Source organism: Hyalella azteca, unplaced genomic scaffold (genome assembly GCF_000764305.2).
Source record: "Hyalella azteca isolate HAZT.00-mixed unplaced genomic scaffold, Hazt_2.0.2 contig13831, whole genome shotgun sequence".
In the NCBI taxonomy this organism is placed as follows: Eukaryota; Metazoa; Arthropoda; class Malacostraca; order Amphipoda; family Hyalellidae; genus Hyalella; species Hyalella azteca.
Genome location: NW_025943738.1, coordinates 1 through 18,933, shown reverse-complemented (window position 1 = coordinate 18,933; position 18,933 = coordinate 1). Strand labels below are relative to the sequence as shown.

The 18,933-nt window shown below is 40.5% G+C and overlaps 1 protein-coding gene across 1 annotated transcript; it reads right to left on the bottom strand.

Moving 5' to 3' along the window:
- Nucleotides 1-10,105: 10,105 nt before the first annotated feature.
- LOC108670326 lies at nt 10,106-11,893 on the bottom strand (the record flags this gene model as incomplete). The annotated part of the gene is given in 1 exon segment (XM_018157791.2): nt 10,106-11,893. A coding segment is annotated over 1 exon segment (1,124 nt), but the record flags the coding sequence as incomplete, so codon positions are not given.
- Nucleotides 11,894-18,933: the final 7,040 nt, after the last annotated feature.

Below are 18,933 nucleotides of genomic sequence, written 5' to 3'. Positions count from 1 at the left end.
AACGTTCAGCCCCTGCAGCTTACTTTATTTTCATATTATTATCGTGGGTACATCGTACTGCTGCTGTTGCTGTTGTTGCTGCTGCTGCTGTTGCTGCTGCTACAGCTGCTGTTACTGCTGTTTATTGTAACGCGACAGGAGAGACTTTATTATAGATCGAGTTGATGATGGTTGCAACCTTCTATTGTTGCAATTTCGCGCGCTTCATTATTGCAATAACATGTGCTTCATCAATGTGGTTCATCAATTATTTTGATTCGAACGATTTAAGTTTTAAGTGAGTTGAAGTAGCAGCTTGCGTCTTTTTATCTCACAGGGAAAGTTCTGCGTGGTGTGCACCTAAGAAATGAAGCTTTATTTTAGAATTTGATCAGAAGAACAAAGTCCAATAGCTTATTAAAGCTGACGATTCACAGAAAATTCTGAAAAGAACCAAGTTCCAATAAAATAAAGCTTACTAGCGTGTTAAATACAGGCTGGTCGACGTTGTACAGACGAATAAACCCGGCTCAACATAACAGTGAAATAAGTAATTAACGTTTCAATTTACAATTTGGCAAAACAATATTACTATTCTAATGTCGCAATAAGATTCAATAAATTCACGCATAGCAGTGAGAAATTTACACACCCTGAACATCCAGGAGGATCTTTGAATTATAAACCATATATAGCTGAGGGTACCAAAAGATCTAAAGATGTGTCCCGCCAGATCCGCTGTTATTCAGTCGTACAAAAAAGGAAATGACTAAAATAAATGGTAAAAAATATAAGCTCTGCGAGCTTAAATATCTTTCGCACTTTATCAGACTAGCAACGGCCTTATACCCACCTTAATAAAATCTTGTGCCAGCAAGTGGATAAGCTGTAATTTTAAGAGGCCATGTAAAGGGAAATAATGACGGTGAAAGAAAGGGAGGGCAGATTCCAAAATTATCAAATAACTTTATCATAGGAAAGCTCCAAACTTTCCCAAAATGTTCGGAACAAATATTAAAGTTATTCTAGTAATAAGCAGAAGCTAAAAGTAAAAGTGGTCGAGCCATAAGAAGAGGCTAAGCCAAATTATAGCTCTGGAGTCGGCCCCCCATCTAATCGAAGAAAGCGCGAACACGCAATTTTTAAATTTTCAACAAAAATAAATAAAACGAAACACAATGAGTGATCACTCGAACTTAAGTAAAGAAAACAGGAAGAAATAGCTTCACACTCCTGCCGGAACAAAATTAAATCGATCTTTTCACCATCGATCTTTTCACTATTTACAAACCCATACCGTACCTCACAATAATTATGGAGAAAAAGAACTCAAAATGTACAACTTAAGAACATCGGAAATTTCTAACAACCGGCTTCTGCGCATGCAATTGTTGCACGCCGTGGCGACATGCCATTGTTGCACGCCGTGGCGTCACGCCATTATTGCACGCCGTGGCATCATGCCATTGTTGCACGCCGTGGCGTCATGCCATTGTTGCACGCCGTGCAGGCGTCATGCCATTGTTGCACGCTGTGGCGACATGCCATTGTTGCACGCCGTGGCGTCGCGCCATTGTTGCACGCCGTGGCGTCGCGCCATTATTGCACGCCGTGGCGTCATGCCATTGTTGCACGCCGTGGCGTCATGCCATTGTTGCACGCCGTGGCGTCATGCCATTGTTGCACGCTGTGGCGACATGCCATTGTTGCACGCCGTGGCGTCGCGTCATTATTGCACGCCGTGGCGTCATGCCATTATTGCACGCCGTGCAGGCGTCATGCCATTGTTGCACGCCGTGGCGTCACGCCATTGTTACACGCCGTGGCGTCACGCCATTGTTGCACGCCATGGCGTCGCGCCATTATTGCACGTCGTGGCGTCACGCCATTGTTGCACGTCGTGGCGTCGCGCCAGTGTTACACGCCGTGGCGTCGTGCCATTGTGGCATGCGCAAGACATTGGACCGCAGCCGTAAGCCTTGCCAGTCGCGCGGCCCTCAGAACTATGACCATCATGCAGGACTATGACCATCATGCAGGACTATGACCATCATGCAGGACTATGACCATCATGCAGGACTATGACCATCACGCAGAACTATGACCATCACGCAGAACTATGACCATCATGCAGGACTTCAGGAATCGCAGCTGTATCGATGAGTTTTGAATGACCGTTTATGTTCGAAAACGGGCGAGGCGACCAGGGGCCGGATTATCAAAACATCGCTAAGTACACGTAGCGACTTACGTGTGGCGTAAGTGCTGATATGAAGAAGTAACTCTAGCGGTAGTATTATCAAAACATTTGCGCGGGAAGCTACGTACAAGAAGCCGTACGTAGCTCTATGATCGGGTTCCAAAGGCCGGATCCCTTGCGAATCAAGTCACGAAAAGTTCAAGAATCGGCAACAGGCCATGGGCCTATTTCTTCAACGCCGACACTTCTATTCTATTCTATTCTATATGGCGATACGTGCCGAAATTCGCAGTGAACAAGACATTTCTTCAAAACTACTGTACATATTTGAACAGCACTTTGAATATAAAAACCTAACCTCCCAACGGTGATGTTTAGCTCATGACAATTTTTTAGATTTTGCCTGCGTTCGCGAGTTTTCTTCCATTTTCCCTCATTCGTGATTTAAACAGCCATACGTAAATGGTCAAAGCAAGTTTAAATATTGGCCCGAGATATGCCGGTCGTTGTTCCGCATCTCCGTTTAACTCGCGAACGAAGGCAAAATCGAAAAAGTTGTCACGAGCTAAATATCACCGTTGGGAGGTTAGGTTCGTATATTCAAAGTTTCGTTGAAATCTGTAAAGTAGTTTGAAAGAAATGTCTTCTTCACTGCGAATTTCGCAACTTATCGCCATATAACTCACGAATAAAGGTGAAATTTCAAAAATTTTCACGAGCTAAACATCACCGTTAGGTCCTAATGAATAAGTGTACCAAGTTTCATCTCGCGGCCGGGGAGACCGGCCGTAAATTTGTCCGAGACGTCATTATAAAGCGCTTATTCAATAGTACTCAAGCCCTACTGTGTGGCTTGTGTACTGTTACGTAGGATAATTCCAGGTCTGGTCTATGCCACATTCTCAGATTTGAAAAGAAGAGTTCGTTTATCTTTCTGTAGCACTTAATTAAAAGGAATGATTTCATTAAAACTGTCCTTCGCGTCAGTACTTCTGAATTAGTAGATAATGTGGACTATCACTGGGAGGGCATAATATCATCGGGACTATCGAAAGGGCATAATATAATAAATAAAAATAAAGAAAATAATTTCCAACTTCTGAGGCTAGAACTACATGTGAAAAATGATAGACACGAAAACGGTATTATTTATTTTAATCAAAATCCTCAGAATGTACTTTCCAGTAATTAATTCCAATCTCTCTGCAACACTGGCTTTGTTTAATTTATTATTATTATTATTATTATTACTTTTTCTTAATATTCGTAACACTTTTCGCATTTCTAGTGCGTTGAACATACGTTAATATTGGTACCGGTAGCGTATCTGGCCCGAGACCGTCAACAAGGCGTTAACGGCTTTCTAAGAATTGATCTAGGCAAATAAGAGTCAAAATGAAACATTTTTACAGGTAAAATTAAACTGGCGAAAGTCAAGGCACATCCCAAGTTGACAAATAACTATTGCAAAAATGTAACGTGTAAATAGATTTAGAACTCGATATTTATTGCTATGGAAACATCGCTGTTACTTCTTTATCAAAGAATTAAATCAACAGGTCCTAAATTATAAATATCTAACCGCTGTTTGACTTACCGTGCTCACCCAGGAAAGGTTGACCCGTAGTGCGATCTCGTGGAGTGGTACGATTGCTATGCCGTGGCCTTAACAATCACGAAGGCTTTCTGCAGTAATGACGGTCGTATTGTACCGAGTTACCGCACCGCTGTTGTAGTTCTGACCGTAATTGTCAACGGCCGTACTTTAAAATGGTTGTGATGGTTTCCACTTGCGTGACGTTGCTGCCAACTCGTGGCGGTACTGCGGCTGATGAGTCTGACCGAACTTTTGACGTAACTTGAATGGGCTGCCGGCTGTATGTATAATCGCTGCGCTTCTATTTGCTTCTCGGGTTGTCTAGCAATAGAATAACTGCCGGCCCGGCCGTCGCATTGATGTTGGCCCTGCAGAAATGTAGCGAAGTTGTTGTCATTACTTGTTGATTGTATTTCTTTCAGAAATCGCAGCTGTATCGATGAGTTTTGAATGACCGTTTATGTTCGAAAACGGGCGAGGCGACCAGCCCTTGACGTGAAGTTACGATGTCCGCAGAGTGCAAACCGTGCTCGCGTGACCGTAACAAGAGAACCTCTCTGGCTCGAATTTTAGATCCTTCTATCCTTGCAACCATGCATAGTTTTCCTACGCCGTACAGGGCGCCGAATTCCTCCCCCACGATAGGCTCACCTTAGTTCATGGCAAACAGCGCTCGGTGCCACTGTCTAGAAACAATGCCGTCTTATAAGCTCTACCTCGCTTGATCCATATTCCTCGCCTTCTCAACACCTCCAAGCATACATAACTTATTAATTCGCCCTCAAACTACGTTCTATGCATGCTACCAAGTGACAGTAACGCGAACGTCTACCTCGCAACTGCAACGCTATCTGCTACCTAGCAACTGCAACGCAAACTGCTATCTATATTGACTGCAACGCGAACTGCTATCTAGCAACTGAACTGCTCAGCTTGGGCCCATTACCTAGCAAATTTCTCTCGTTGCGTTTCATTCGTTAGAGCTGTAATAACATTATTATTATTATTATGCAATATTAACTCCCATGGGGAGTCTTTTAAATCTAAATCTACCAAATGGAGTCAAAAATGCAGTAAAATCTCTAGCGCCCGTGTCCAAAGGTATTTGATAAAATCCTGAGGCTGCATCAAGTTTTGAAAAATATTTCGCACAGAATAACTTGTAAGACAACTCCTCAAAGGTAGGGATCTGGAACTGTTCTCTCGTCAAACTGCTATTCAACTTCCTACAATCAACGCAGATGCGAACTTTTCCGATGTTTTCGCTACCCGAGCGCACTACTGGAACCATTGGACTTGTCCATTCTGTTGGAGTATCTACTTACTCAATTATACCTTCTTTTAGCATATTGCTGAGGGCGTCTTTAACGGGTGCCAGCAATGGAATGGAGATGTTCCTAGCAGATTTCACGGCATATGGCATTGAATTTTCCTTGAAGTAGAATTTTACCGGAGTTGTATACCAGGTGCCAAACCCAAACATTGAACTATCCTCATGAACTTCTGCTAACAACTTCACTAATCCCAACGCCACAGAGGCTGCCCTGTTCAAAATATTGTTAGTCCTATTTTCAGGTGGAGCAAATAAAATGATTCCTGGAAATTTTCACCCTTATGCAAAATATAAAACTGACAAACCCCAGAAACCTTCAATTCGCGGCTAGGAGTAGTAAGTAATCTCTTTTGTGTCACTGCTAAAACAGGTCTAGGTCAGAGCTCTAGAAAATCGTCATAGGCTAAATGACTAACGTCGGCTCCTGTGTCTATTTTAAAATTTACTCTTATCTTATAAGAAGAGTCGGTAAACAGGCCGAGATCCACAAACCATTTTTCTATGCTCTTAACTGTGCATTCACCTAAAAAGAAGGTGTCGTCGTTGCGGTCTTCACGAGCCTGCGCCACGACGGCGATATGCTGGACTCTGCCTCTGGGCTTCCAAATTTTGCCGCGCTCACCTATCCCGCAAGTTGTCGTGGTACGCGTGTTCTGACACATTCTGGCGAAATGATTCAATTTACCGCAGTTGTGGCACTTCTTCCCATACGCATTGCATTTACCCTTTCCATGAACGAAGCCGCAGTAGGAACATTTCAGGTTGTCCCTGTCTGGTTGAAGCGCTTCCGCAAAATACCTTCTGCTAGTTTATCTTCTTTCACGAGGCGTCGACCGGTTCTCACGGCGCAATACGAGCGCGTATATTCAATGACGAGATCTAGTGCATATTTGTCCCGATTAGAGAGATAAAGGTGCTCTAGCTTTTCTGCCAGCTTCTCGTCGGCTATACCTGAGACGAACTGGTCCCGTATTCGCTCTTCTTTGCCGCTCCGAATTCACAATCCTCCGCCAACACAATAAGGGCTCTTAAATAGTTATCCTCGGACTTGCCAGCTAACTGATTTCTACACTGGAACTGTCGCCTCAATCTAATGATATTCACTTTAGGCTTAAAATACTCGTCGAACCTGCCAAGTACAGTATCAAAATTCTTCTGTTCTTCCACTGTCAGACTGCCCCAATTGCAGTGTCCTAACGACAGAGCTGATAGCCCTGTATCATTCACTTGTCATCATTCAGCTCATAGTTCTGTTCCAAAATTTATCGTCCTTCGACAACTGGCCGTTCGACCGAGGGCTGGTTCGACCCACGGCCTAGATACGGACGGCTCGAAGTGTTGAAGGCTACGTTCCGGAAGGCAGGAATCATGATGGTCCATTACATCCAGGGCAGTTGTGGTCTTCAGCAGGCGATCGAACTGCATGCATCCTGCCGTGCACCACCAGACCGTCACTTTTAGTTCAACATCCGGGGTTAGGTTTCAGAAGGCATAGTTCTGTTCCAAAATCTATCGTCCGTCGGCTAGTGACTTCCGAAGCTTCGCTTAATTACGTAACTTTTAGCTCACAGCATCTGGGGTTGGGTTTCAGATAGCATATTTCTGTTCCAAAATTTATCGTCGTACGACGCGTGGCCGTTCGACCGTAGGCTGATTCGACACACGGGACAGATACGGACGGCTCCGGCGCGCTCCGTCCGGGTGGCGTAATAATTTTTCGTGTATTGGCAGCCGACGCTGGACCTTACGACGTCAGGCTTATTTTCCTGTGGGCTGATTGGTCTAATTCAATGGATGTGATCTGTCTGGTGGCGTGCGGCTGATAATGTTTCAGTCATGAAGTGTTGTAGGTTACGTTCTTCAGGGAAGGGATCATGATAGTCCATTCGAAGCACGGCAGTGGTGGTCTCCGACAGGCGTCTCGGCTGTACCTGAGACGAACTGATCCCGTATTCGCTCTTCTTTGCCGCTCCGAATTCACAATCCTCCGCCAACACAAAAAGGGCTCTAAAATAGTTCTCCTCGAACTCGCCAGCTAACTGATTTCTACGCTGGAAATGTCGCCTCAATCTTTAGGCTTAAAATATTCGTCGAACCTGCCAAGTACAGTATAAAAATTCTTCTGTTCTTCCACTGTCAGACTGAAGGTTTTCATGACATCTTCCGAGTCTTTACCCATGCAGTATTTCAGGCTAGCGACCTGAATCTCGTCATAATCGCTATCCAGCTTCATGACTTTCCGGAAGGTCATAAAGCAACTCTCCCACGTATCCCATTTTGGTTCATCAAAATTCAACTGGTCGGGAGCGCGATACTGAGCCATTCCAGAAGCAGTTCAAGACCGGGGCACCATGTATAAGCGTTACCACTGAACACCACAGATAGTAAACACAGGCTATAAGGTCTACGCCCGACGAGGACAAAATACATATTGACAAGTCGTGCTACTATCTTACACGTTAGTTTCCGCAGATACATAATGGTTCGAGAGAAGCTCGTTACCAACAGCTCCACACAATCTAGGGAAAGTGCAGGATTTTAATTTCAGTCATTGAATGCCAGCCTTAAGCTCTCGTGCTAACTTGCATACTTGTGCAACTCAAATCGTGTGTTCAATATTAACCGAATTCCACTGCACAGCACATCACAAGTCACATGGTTGCTGCCCCCGTAACATCACTACTACAACACGTGAAAGTCCACGTGCATCTCTCAACGCCACGTGCATCTCTGAACGCCACGTGCATCTCAACGTCACGTGCATCTCTGAACGCCACGTGCATCTCAACGTCACGTGTGTCTCTGAACGCCACGTGCATCTCAACGTCACGTGTGTCTATGAACGCCACGTGCATCTCAACGTCACGTGTGTCTTTGAACGCCACGTGCATCTCAACGCCACGTGCATCTCAACGTCACGTGTGTCTCTGAACGCCACGTGCATCTCAACGTCACGTGTGTCTCTGAACGCCACGTGCATCTCAACGTCACGTGTGTCTATGAACGCCACGTGCATCTCAACGTCACGTGTGTCTTTGAACGCCACGTGCATCTCAACGCCACGTGCATCTCAACGCCACGTGCATCTCTCAACGCCACGTGCATCTCTGAACGCCACGTGCATCTCTACGTCACGTGCATCTCTCAACGCCACGTGCATCTCAACGTCTCGTGTGTCTCGCCACTTCGTATACTCCAAGCTACTGAACGCACCACGTGCGCCTGACACCTCGTCATCACCACGTGCTCCTGACACCTCGTCATCACCACGTGCCCCTGACACCTCGTCATCACCACGTGCCCCGGTCTCATTGTTCGTCCCGGGGCCGCCATCATCAAGCAGGTCACGTCTTAATATCGCCAGAGCCGGGCAGCGTTAGCTACTTTGAAATGTAGCGGCCGCTACCGCTACATGCTCTAAATGTAGCGGGCGCTACCGCTACAATTGCTTAAATGTAGCGCCGCTACCGCTGCCGCTACTGAAAATGTAAGCGGCCGCTACATGTAGCGCGCTCCTGCCCACCTCTGAATATCGCTTGACTCAAGGTAAGTTGGCTGCTCATTTTAGCCAACCAATTTTTTATCGCGCCTGTTCTTCTAATTTTAATCTGTCGTATTCAAAACATAAATGCGGATACCGACGTTGTGAGCTCCTTATATCATAATAAACATTAATGGACCACATTATCATTTCAATCCCGCCATGAACGTTCTCTGAGATGGAGCTGTAACAAATTAAACGTGGAAGGTTAAAACTGAACCCCCACAATCTCCTACTCCTCGTGGCGACGCACAAGATAGTCAAATAAATAATGCTTCAATATTCATCTATACATGCTTGCACTAGATAAGCGGAGCCATTCTGTCTGTTCTAACTGAACACATCAGTCCGAGTGATGGCTTTAGTGATGTCGGCGCTGAAGAGTACGCCTGACTGATGTTTGTTGCTGTCGTGCGCCCGAATCTAGAGTTTGGAAACGTCGTGTGGTCACCGAGATTTGAAAAGGACAAAAATTTAATAGAAAATATTCGAAGAGGTGCAACAAGGATAATTCCAGGCTTGAAAGGCAAGTCCCATGAAGTGGTAATATGAATGAGTATTCAGGATCACTGTAACACGAGCGCTTCCAAGTCCAAAATAAATATAGAATCGCTAAGTATCAAACTCATTATTATTTTAAACATTTCAAAGATTGAACAAAATTTAGATGTTGTTTGTACGCAACTGGTATTAAAATAAAATGACTCAAATTGCAAAATAACTGATAATTCAATATCAAAGTAAATTTCAGAAAGTAAATAGCAATTCTAATAGAAACGTTTTGGAAACCAGGTGCCAAATGTTTACTAGCGCTTCAGCTATTAAGCTATCTCGCACCGAAAGTCAAGATGAACATCACCATAGAGGTGGAAGGTCTCAATTATTCATCACCCACAAAGGACGGAAGGTCTCAATGTCCAGCCCGCTGAAGCTGGCTCGAAAGAAGCAGCGTTAGCATCTCAAAAGAGATGAAGTGACAAGAAGGGACAGGTGAAAAGCAACAGAAACTAAGACACTCGAACAAGAGGTCGCTTACACGGGACGTCGGCCGCCCGCACGAGAGAGACAGAGAAGATAAATTTAAGGAATCCTACCTACATAATAACTTAACCCCAAAACTGAGACCTGCAGTCAGACACCGCGAGCTCAGCGGTGGGGCGCTCAGGAACAATCCCCCTAGGAACGCGAAATCCCACAGCCCTTGCAAGAAGTCGAATTTCCAGTATATTAAATCAATCTTGGAGCTTTTTATTATACAACGTTGAATTTCACAGATTTTGGTCGTTTATTACGAGTAAAAAAAATGTTAATCAGTTCTGTAGGTAGAAAATGTCTGATCAAAAACTGTGAATTAATGTAGTAATTAATTTTAAGAATTCAAATATACTAATCGGAGGCCATATATAAACCATAAAAAAGGTCTAGCAGGCTTTTGGAGGATTAAAAATGCATACGTCCAGTAATGTTTTGAACATCTATTACTTCATCTGGCTTACACTCTGATATTGACAAATTAAACATCTGAGCGATGCGGCACTTGATGTTCTGATGACTGATGTTGCGCGTCGCCAGTTTGAGAACAGGCTGGGTAGTAATAGGTCTTCCTGGATAATCTTACTAATTTGATATATTTATTGTGATCCGAATGACAAAAATCGTACATTGCGCTAAGAATATTCTACATATTCATTTAGCTCGAGCACCAAGGAATGAGTTAAATACAATGCGTGCAACGAAATCGGAATTCATTTCTCAAATAATTTACCTAATAATACTTTACTGCGCAAAACTTTCTGATTATGAATATGATTATATTACTTAGGGATCACGAATCATCTTATCAGCGAGATTTATTTGGTGGCATTCCAGGAAGCTGTTGACATAGGAGGGTATGTTAGACAAAACACGACGAGCGACGTGGCTCTGATCCCCACGTTAGATTAAACATGATCCTGACGCAATAGCAGTAAGCGTCCCATAGTTACGCGAGTAGTAGCTTGAACATTCAAATTATTGGCTAATGGAACGCTAACTTCGTACATATTCGACTAAGGCTGACTACTAGAAACGGGAACAGTGAAAATTTTTCTTCTAGTATCTGTTATAGCAATCAGGAGATTCACAATTTGTAAGTGCTTAACCACTCTCCCACAGTTCCTCGTCGGACATTGGTGATTTTCCGTAATTCTGCCTTGGCCCACTTTTTTGCAACTGCAGCACCTCCTTGATCATTGTACCACGCCCACCATGAACAACGGTCTTTCTCTCGTGGTTGACGAAACTCGGGAGGAGCGCTGTCATCAACTTGGGAAAGTTTAGCCAGGTTTTCACGCATCTTCTTGTTCAAATCTTTCACGCTGTACTCTGATTCGGCGCTAACAAAGCAGATCTGAAAATCTGCATGCATGCTATTTATGAGCGCATAAACGGTAAACAAGGCACATTCAAAGATGGTAGCATGATCCGAACCCGCCAAGTCACGAGCATTAATGCTCCTATCTCTATGTAACAGGACTCCCATTGTGTGGGCCCACAAGTGGATGTCTGGGTTTGCAGTGGATGACAGCACAGACATGGGTGACAATTGCATCCCCCTAGTATAGGGTACATATCCCTCAGGATCAGTGTCTTCTTCAGATTCAGCGAGACGGCGGAATTCATTACACGCTCCTGTGTGTTTACACCAAGCGACCAGGTTTTCATTGTTATTTAGTCCTAACTGACGGCTAATGTACTGTATAGTGAAGAGAATATCACAATTCTTCCACCGCCACATCTGGGTTCCAACCCGAATACGAGACATGGGATGTCTTGGAAACCTGCACATAATCATGTCGATGGCAGAAAGAAGGTAAGGGGTCTGAACGTCACTTGAGAAGGGGGTCAAATTTTGAGGTTGAGTGATTGTTGGTCGATCACTTCCAGGAAAGTTGGCTGCAATCGAGGCCATACAAGTTTTCCAGACTTTTTGGCGATAGTCGCCCTTAACATTGGAGTGAGCCACCCGGTAAACAGCAGCACAACTTATTGCAATCCAAAAATCGTCCTCTTCAGTTCTGGTGCACTCTGGGCCATCCTTCACAGTGATCTCTGTTGAGATATCAAGTACTTCTGAGATTGAGATGGAATCTCCCTGGTCTCCAATTTTAATGCCATGAGGCTTCCAATCTTCTGTGAGAACAAATTTCTTCTCTAGAAAGAAATAGTAGAGGAATGTTCTTGCAATAATTGGTGTCAAAGTTCCTGTAGACATCATGATCATGGATGCTCCTGACTCCAATATCAGCAATCTTGAATGAAGAGCAAGACAAAGTTAAAGTAGTTGAGACTTGAGTTGTGTCAGAGGCTGCACCCTCCGCTGCCACTCACTGGACTAGGACTGGGGTTGGGTCTCTGCTCGTCTCTCCTGAATATGTTTGTAAGGTTTAATATGTTAATATTACTATTAATAAAATTATTCATTATTAATAATAATATTAAATATTAACTTATTTATTTAACTTAATAACTTAAATATTAATATTGAAAATATCAATTAACATGTCAATATTATACCATCAAGATTCTCAGGAATTTTTGTCATATTCATGGGTGGTTTCTGCCTAATTTTTCAGCTAAGGTTGCACTGCCAGTGCCAGCACTGGTGAGCCATGAGAATGAGAGACCCAGTGATTCAGTCTCACCTTCACCGCATCATTGTCTGAGTCTGAGAGCACTGAGTGGCAGCCTGGCATGCATGGAATAAATCTACCTTGCAAGCTGCAAATAGAGCTTTGAATATATATCCTCCCCGTAGGAAACTGCAAGATTCTTGCCAGATGAATTAAATTCTACTTAATTGTCAACAGTGTTATTCATTATAGTAGTGTACAATTAGGCAGCAAGATAATGAATGTAATGACATTTTTAAACTTTGGATCCATCTGAATAAGACAGATTTTAGCAGAAAATTAGGCTGACTTCAATAGCAAATAGGATTACAGGAAAATTCCAATCCACTGAGTGGGCTGTGGTGGGATTGACTGTTGATCTAATATTAGTGAGCAATGAGCATAGTTAGTTACTACATCATTGGTAAATTAAATAATTATTTGTTGTCATTACTGTAATTTCTCATCTCTGTTCAAGATGTTAACTGGCTAATTATGTAAATTCTTTCTAATGGTTACTTTGCATTCTTACTTTATTTTTAACTCTTGAGTGATATTGTTATGAAGTTGATTCATCGTATCATCTTACAGTTACATTAGTTTCAGTAAGTTTACTTCTTTCATTCTGCTTGCTGTGTGGAAGTGATTGATCTGTCCCTTGTAAATTGTTTTGCTTCGATCAAAATTCATTCCTTTATATTTAGATTGACTTCTTGAATGATTGTGCTGTGGGCTCACTCTAAATTCTAAAAGCCAACTAAGCCCAAGCATAAACATAATCAATGCAGCTCATGATCATAATTCAAACCCAATCCTTGTTTGTGAGTGTTTCAAGGGAATTCAAAGTCCACTGTTTAGGTATGCGCAAAACCACACAAGGATCTGGAGATACTGAAATGGGGGAGGGCAGTTTTTGCTTCAGCGCACAGGAGGCATTTAATTTCAATAGTCCTGCCCAACTGGTAGCTTAATTTGATTGGCGTGTGTTTGGGAATCAACAAAAAAAACTTTAATTATGATAACACCATCTTGTTTTTATGAAATTTCTATTGTCTACATGCTTGGCTGGGATTAGCAAAGGGTGCCACTTTGTGCTAAAAATAAACCTTGATATCATTGTGTTGTTAATGAAAGAAATATGATGTCAAGATTATAGTTCTTAGAGCATGCTCACTAAATTTTATAGCTAGGCTGCAAGTAGGTATGCAACATTGCAACTAGTCAAAAGTGATTTCTAAAAGTCACAAAAAAGACAATTTATGAGTCCAACACCCATAGCGCATGCTGATTGCAATGAATGGCCATACCGTTGTATACATTCAGATTCAGTCATTGTGGTAGATGGTACTGGTAGTGTTTCAGTGATCATGTGTGATGTAATAGTGCCTTCCCCTTTGGTTCATACTTCAAATTTTTGGAATTTAGCTATTTCATATTATTGACTGACCAGGACAATTTTGCAGTTACAAATACATTGTTACGTGAATATGAAATTATTTACTTGCACCTACCTACCTCCTGGTCTACTTACTAGTGAAACTCAACAAGTGCTAGTCAGCCTACAGAGCCTAGCCTTAGGCTAGAATGGAAGCCACAAATCAGGAGCAGTGGCATTCGGTGATGCCGCATCATTTACTTAACATTTGCCTACTATTCATTCTACACATGTTTACCTATTGCTTACCTATCATTAAAATCATTTGTTCTGCCCATCATTTGCCTACCATTTAGATATCTATCATATCGGTATAGATACCCTACAACAAAAGTTTTCTAATGGTGCTAAAATATTTGAAATTGGCTCATAGACTCGTAGGAAACCTAGACATGATAGTTTTTCCCAAAAAGTGCTAAAAATTGGTTCATTATCGAGAGGAGATGTAATTTCATAAAGGAAAAATTCATAGCTTTTTCAATTCAATTTTTTTCTAGCTAGGCCTAGCCTACTCTACTTATATTTACATGATTTTTTTTTTCTCTTTTCAGTTTTCATGTATATAATTCTCATTAGAATTTTTGTGCACATGCATACATGTACACTGTATGATGTAGTCCTTATTTAATTTTCCAAATTCGAGCCCTAAACTTTCATGGCAAATTCCTACAATAAAAATACAGAAACTAATCAATCGGATGCTAAAATAATTGACAGATAACTAACAAGTAACAATGATAAGATATTTACAATGAATTCGTATTAAAACAATATTTAAATCATCTTTATTATCTATCTATTATTATTATTAATCTCATCTATTTATCTATTTATTATCACAAAAAAAAGCTATTATTTAAAGCCTGTCAGAGTACCCCCTCCAATTTTTTTATTTTTTTGGGTAAATAACTCCAGGTTTTGATGCATTGTAGTAGAACTCTTCTAGTTACATATGCAAATGACAAATTTTAGGAAGGTGTCCTAGTTTGCAAATGGGAGGCACCGCCCCCAAATGGGGTAACTTAGACCACCTAATGTCAGCCCTGACAGGGTAACATAGACCGGCTTGGAAGTTAATATAAAATACCATATATAACATATTTTATGTTTGACAGCCTATTTATGTTTTTCTTTATGTTTCAGACTCTACAGAGTCTTATATATGGTAATTTTAACTTAATTTCCAAGCCAGTCAATATTATCCCATCAGGGCTGCCATTAGGTAGTCACATTTCCCACATTATGGGGCAGTGCCCCCCATTTGCAAACTATGACACTTTCCTCAAGTTTGTCATTTGCATATGTAACTAGAAGAGTTCTACTACAATGCACCAAAACCTGGAGTTATTTTACCAAAAAAAATAATTGATTTTACCACCCGGTCTAAGTTACCCCAAGTGCTGGGGTTACAAAGACCATCACTTTTTTTGAAATTACATAAAGACTATGAGAGGCAGGAGCCATTCATTTATGGTGAGTGAAGCTAGAGTATAGACCTGTATTTTGCATGTTTCAATTCAAGTTTAACTTATCTAGTAAAAAAATGGCATTTATAAAAAAAAATGGTCTAAGTTACCCCATTATACGGTATAGCGAACTAAGCTAACCCTCATAGGCACGTACCTTCGTTATGAGTTACGACTCTGCAACAAACAATAACTGATGCAGCGTTCCTAGAGACAGAGCTGACTTGAACTCTTGTCTCTAAACCAAAAATATAAAAAATGTCTTTAATTGAAACCCTAACAATTGTATTTGTAGATGTCACTCATTTCATTGTTACTGGGTGCAATCTTAGGGCAGACCAAGCTCATGTGTTTAGCTTATAATTGTCTATTTATCTATTTCATACATTTATTGTTTTCATGCATTGCAAACATGTTTATTATTTGTTGCATGTTGTGTTAATACTAATAATAGTAAATGCATTTATGTCTAATGTCACCCTGTCTTTTCTTGTCTTGTTTCAGGTATTGAATGACCTCATATACCTCAATTATTGCAGACAAAAAAACTTGTCTCGAGTTAGCAGAAAATTCTGAAACTCACACCGTATTTACAGATCAACAGATCATAATAGGGGACATGGGAGTCCTTGAGAGGGGACATGGGCAGAGCTGGGCAGCGCTACTTTGAAATGTAGCAGCACTACCGGTACTGCTACCGCTACATGCTCTAAATGTAGTGGGCGCTACCCCTACTGCAACAGTAAAATGTAGCGCCGCTACAATGGCCAAAATTAGTGGAAATCTCTAAATATTTATTGTTTTGCTATTGGGATTTACTCATAAACATTTCATGATAATAAAACATTTTCAAAACATATCAATGCAACTTAATTGCAATTAACCTAACCAAACTAGTACGGGTTAGATACAGTAAATAAAAGTTAGTTATTTTTATGTTTTACCTTCCCTACATGGATGTCTACTTTAATCTACCAATCTCAAAAATTATCCATATATACACATAAAAACTCTTTTATTTGTATATATGTGGATTATTTTTGAGATTGGTAGATTGAAGTAGACATCCATGTAGGGAAGGTGAAACATAAAAATAACTGTAAGCGAACTGAAACATGAAAAAATACCTGTAAGTGGTAACTGATAACAACTTAACGAGTAATAACCAGGGTTGGCAATGATTAAATCAAAATGATTAAATCATGTGATTAAATCACTTGATTTTTTTATGAAAAAAATCATGATTTTTTTTTTATTTTTTCATATATTTAAATATATTGAGTGGCAGTCTTTAATTCATATAGAGGTATTGTTATTCATGGTTTAGTATAAATGTACTATGAATGACAAATTGATTTATAAACTTGTTGCCTTTAGTGTGTATTAGGTTCTAATAAATTGAATGTTTTTGGTACAGAGGCATCAAGTGTGCAATAAATTGTACGTAGCTGGCAGCTTAGCTAATTCTTATAAGGCTATAAGTAGTCTTTAACTATTTGTTATATACCGTAAAGTGGTCAAAGTAAATAGGGTTACTTTGACCGGCGGGGTAACTTTGACTACTTTTCGTTTTTTTAACAAAAACCTCCAAAACTCATAAACGATTTGACATAGAAAAATTTTGTCAATGGTCATCAAAGGCCTAATACTGAGGCTACGTAACACAATAGAAAGATTTAAAAAGTTTGCATATCTAATAGGTTAAAAAATTAATAATGTGACCCACGAAAAAGTGCTATTATTTAAAGCTTGTCAGAGTACCCCCTCCAATTTTTTTATTTTTTGGTAAAATAACTCCAGGTTTTGATGCATTGTAGTAGAACTCTTCTAGTTACATATGCAAAAGACAAATTTTAGGAAAGTGTCATAGTTTGCAAATGGGGGGCGCCGCCCCCAAATGGGGTAACTTAGACCACCTAATGTCAGCCCTGACGGGGTAACATAGACCGGCTTGGAAGTTAATATAAAATTACCATATATAACATATTTTATGTTTGACAGCCTATTTATGTTTTTTCTTTATGTTTCAGACTCTACAGAGTCTTATATATGGTAATTTTAACTTAATTTCCAAACCGGTCAATGTTACCCCGTCACGGCTGCCATTAGATGGTCACATTTCGCCCATTTGGGGGCGGCGCCCCCCATTTGCAAACTATGACACTTTCCTAAAATTTGTCTTTTGCATATGTAACTAGAAGAGTTCTACTACAATGCACCACAACCTGGAGTTATTTGGAGTTATTTTACCAAAAAATAAAATTGATTTTACCACCCGGTCAAAGAAACCCCAAGAGCTGGGGTAACAAAGACCATCACTTTTTTTAAAGTTACATCAAAACTATGAGAGGCAGGAGCCAGCAATTTATGGTGAGTAAAGCTAGAGTATAGACCTGTATTTTGCATGTTTCAATTTAAGTTTAACTTATCTAGTAAAAAAATGGCATCATTTTGAAAAGAAAAAGTGGTCAAAGTTACCCCATTTTACGGTATTGATTACAATATACAATTTAAATGTGTTAGCTAGCTTACACAGAGTGGGGCAGAACTGATTGAATAGTTTTGAGGCGAAATAAAAGAGTAATGGAGGTACATAAAGAAGAAAGGTTATTTTCCTCAAGATTTGCATAACATATTTAAAATACTAATGTTTTTAAAAAAATATCAGGGGTTTGTTAGCTGCATAACACTGTTGGAGGCATCCTCGAAAGTTTACTACAGCACGTTCACACATATGGCGAGGTATGGCCATAACCTCTGCTGTAATAATCCGTTCCCTTAGCTGTGGTAGAGTGTGAGGGCGACTTCTGAACCCTTTTCTTTGGCAGTCTCCCCAATGAAAGAAATCGCAAATGTTCAAATCAGGTGACCTCACAGGCCACTGTAAATCACCCCTAAGAGTCTGGGAAAATGTGTTTCAAAACATTGAGTGACATTCAGGCTGTAGCCCTGTTGGTGATTTTTTTTTACAAAAATCAAAAATATAAAAAATCAATGATTTTTTCATTATTTTTTTATTTGATTTTTTCAGCTTTTTTGTCTTTTTGAAGTGTTATTTTTTATGTTGCAATTAGCCTACTAACAATAACAGTATATGGATCATAATGGATGGCTAAAAAGGGCACTTATTGAATTCAATAATGGCCAACAGGCCAAGGTGGTGTTTACCTCTTTGGGATTTTTGGGTAAACAATTATTGATAAGTCTATTCATTAGCTTTGCAAAGTTTGTATGGAGCAAGGTAATGAGCTAAATATTGACCATTTAACTGTCTTCAATATACAAAAACACTTCAGGAATGCAGATCGTCTAAACATTGATGAGTCATACAACAGATAGGTAGCTGATAGCACAGTGCACAGCACTATAAATAGATCTACTAGTTTTATGTCCTATAAATCTACCAGACTCTACCCTCTAAACACACCAACTAGTAGTGACTGAGTGACTGACTGGTGAATGCAATGTTCCCATTTAATTCAGACCAATAAACCAATACTAAACATAAACTGAATGATAACCAAACAAACCTCATAGTCATATGACTTGAATCGAGACTTAAGTTATGAGGAAAGCTAACCCTGTTTGAAATAAACATGTGCACAATTCAAATATTTTATATCCATTCACTGCATTTAATTATTTTATATATAGTCTTATAATTGTAATTGTTTTGTTTCTAGTTTTAAATTCACATATTTAAAGATTGGAATTAAATATTTTAATTAGAAT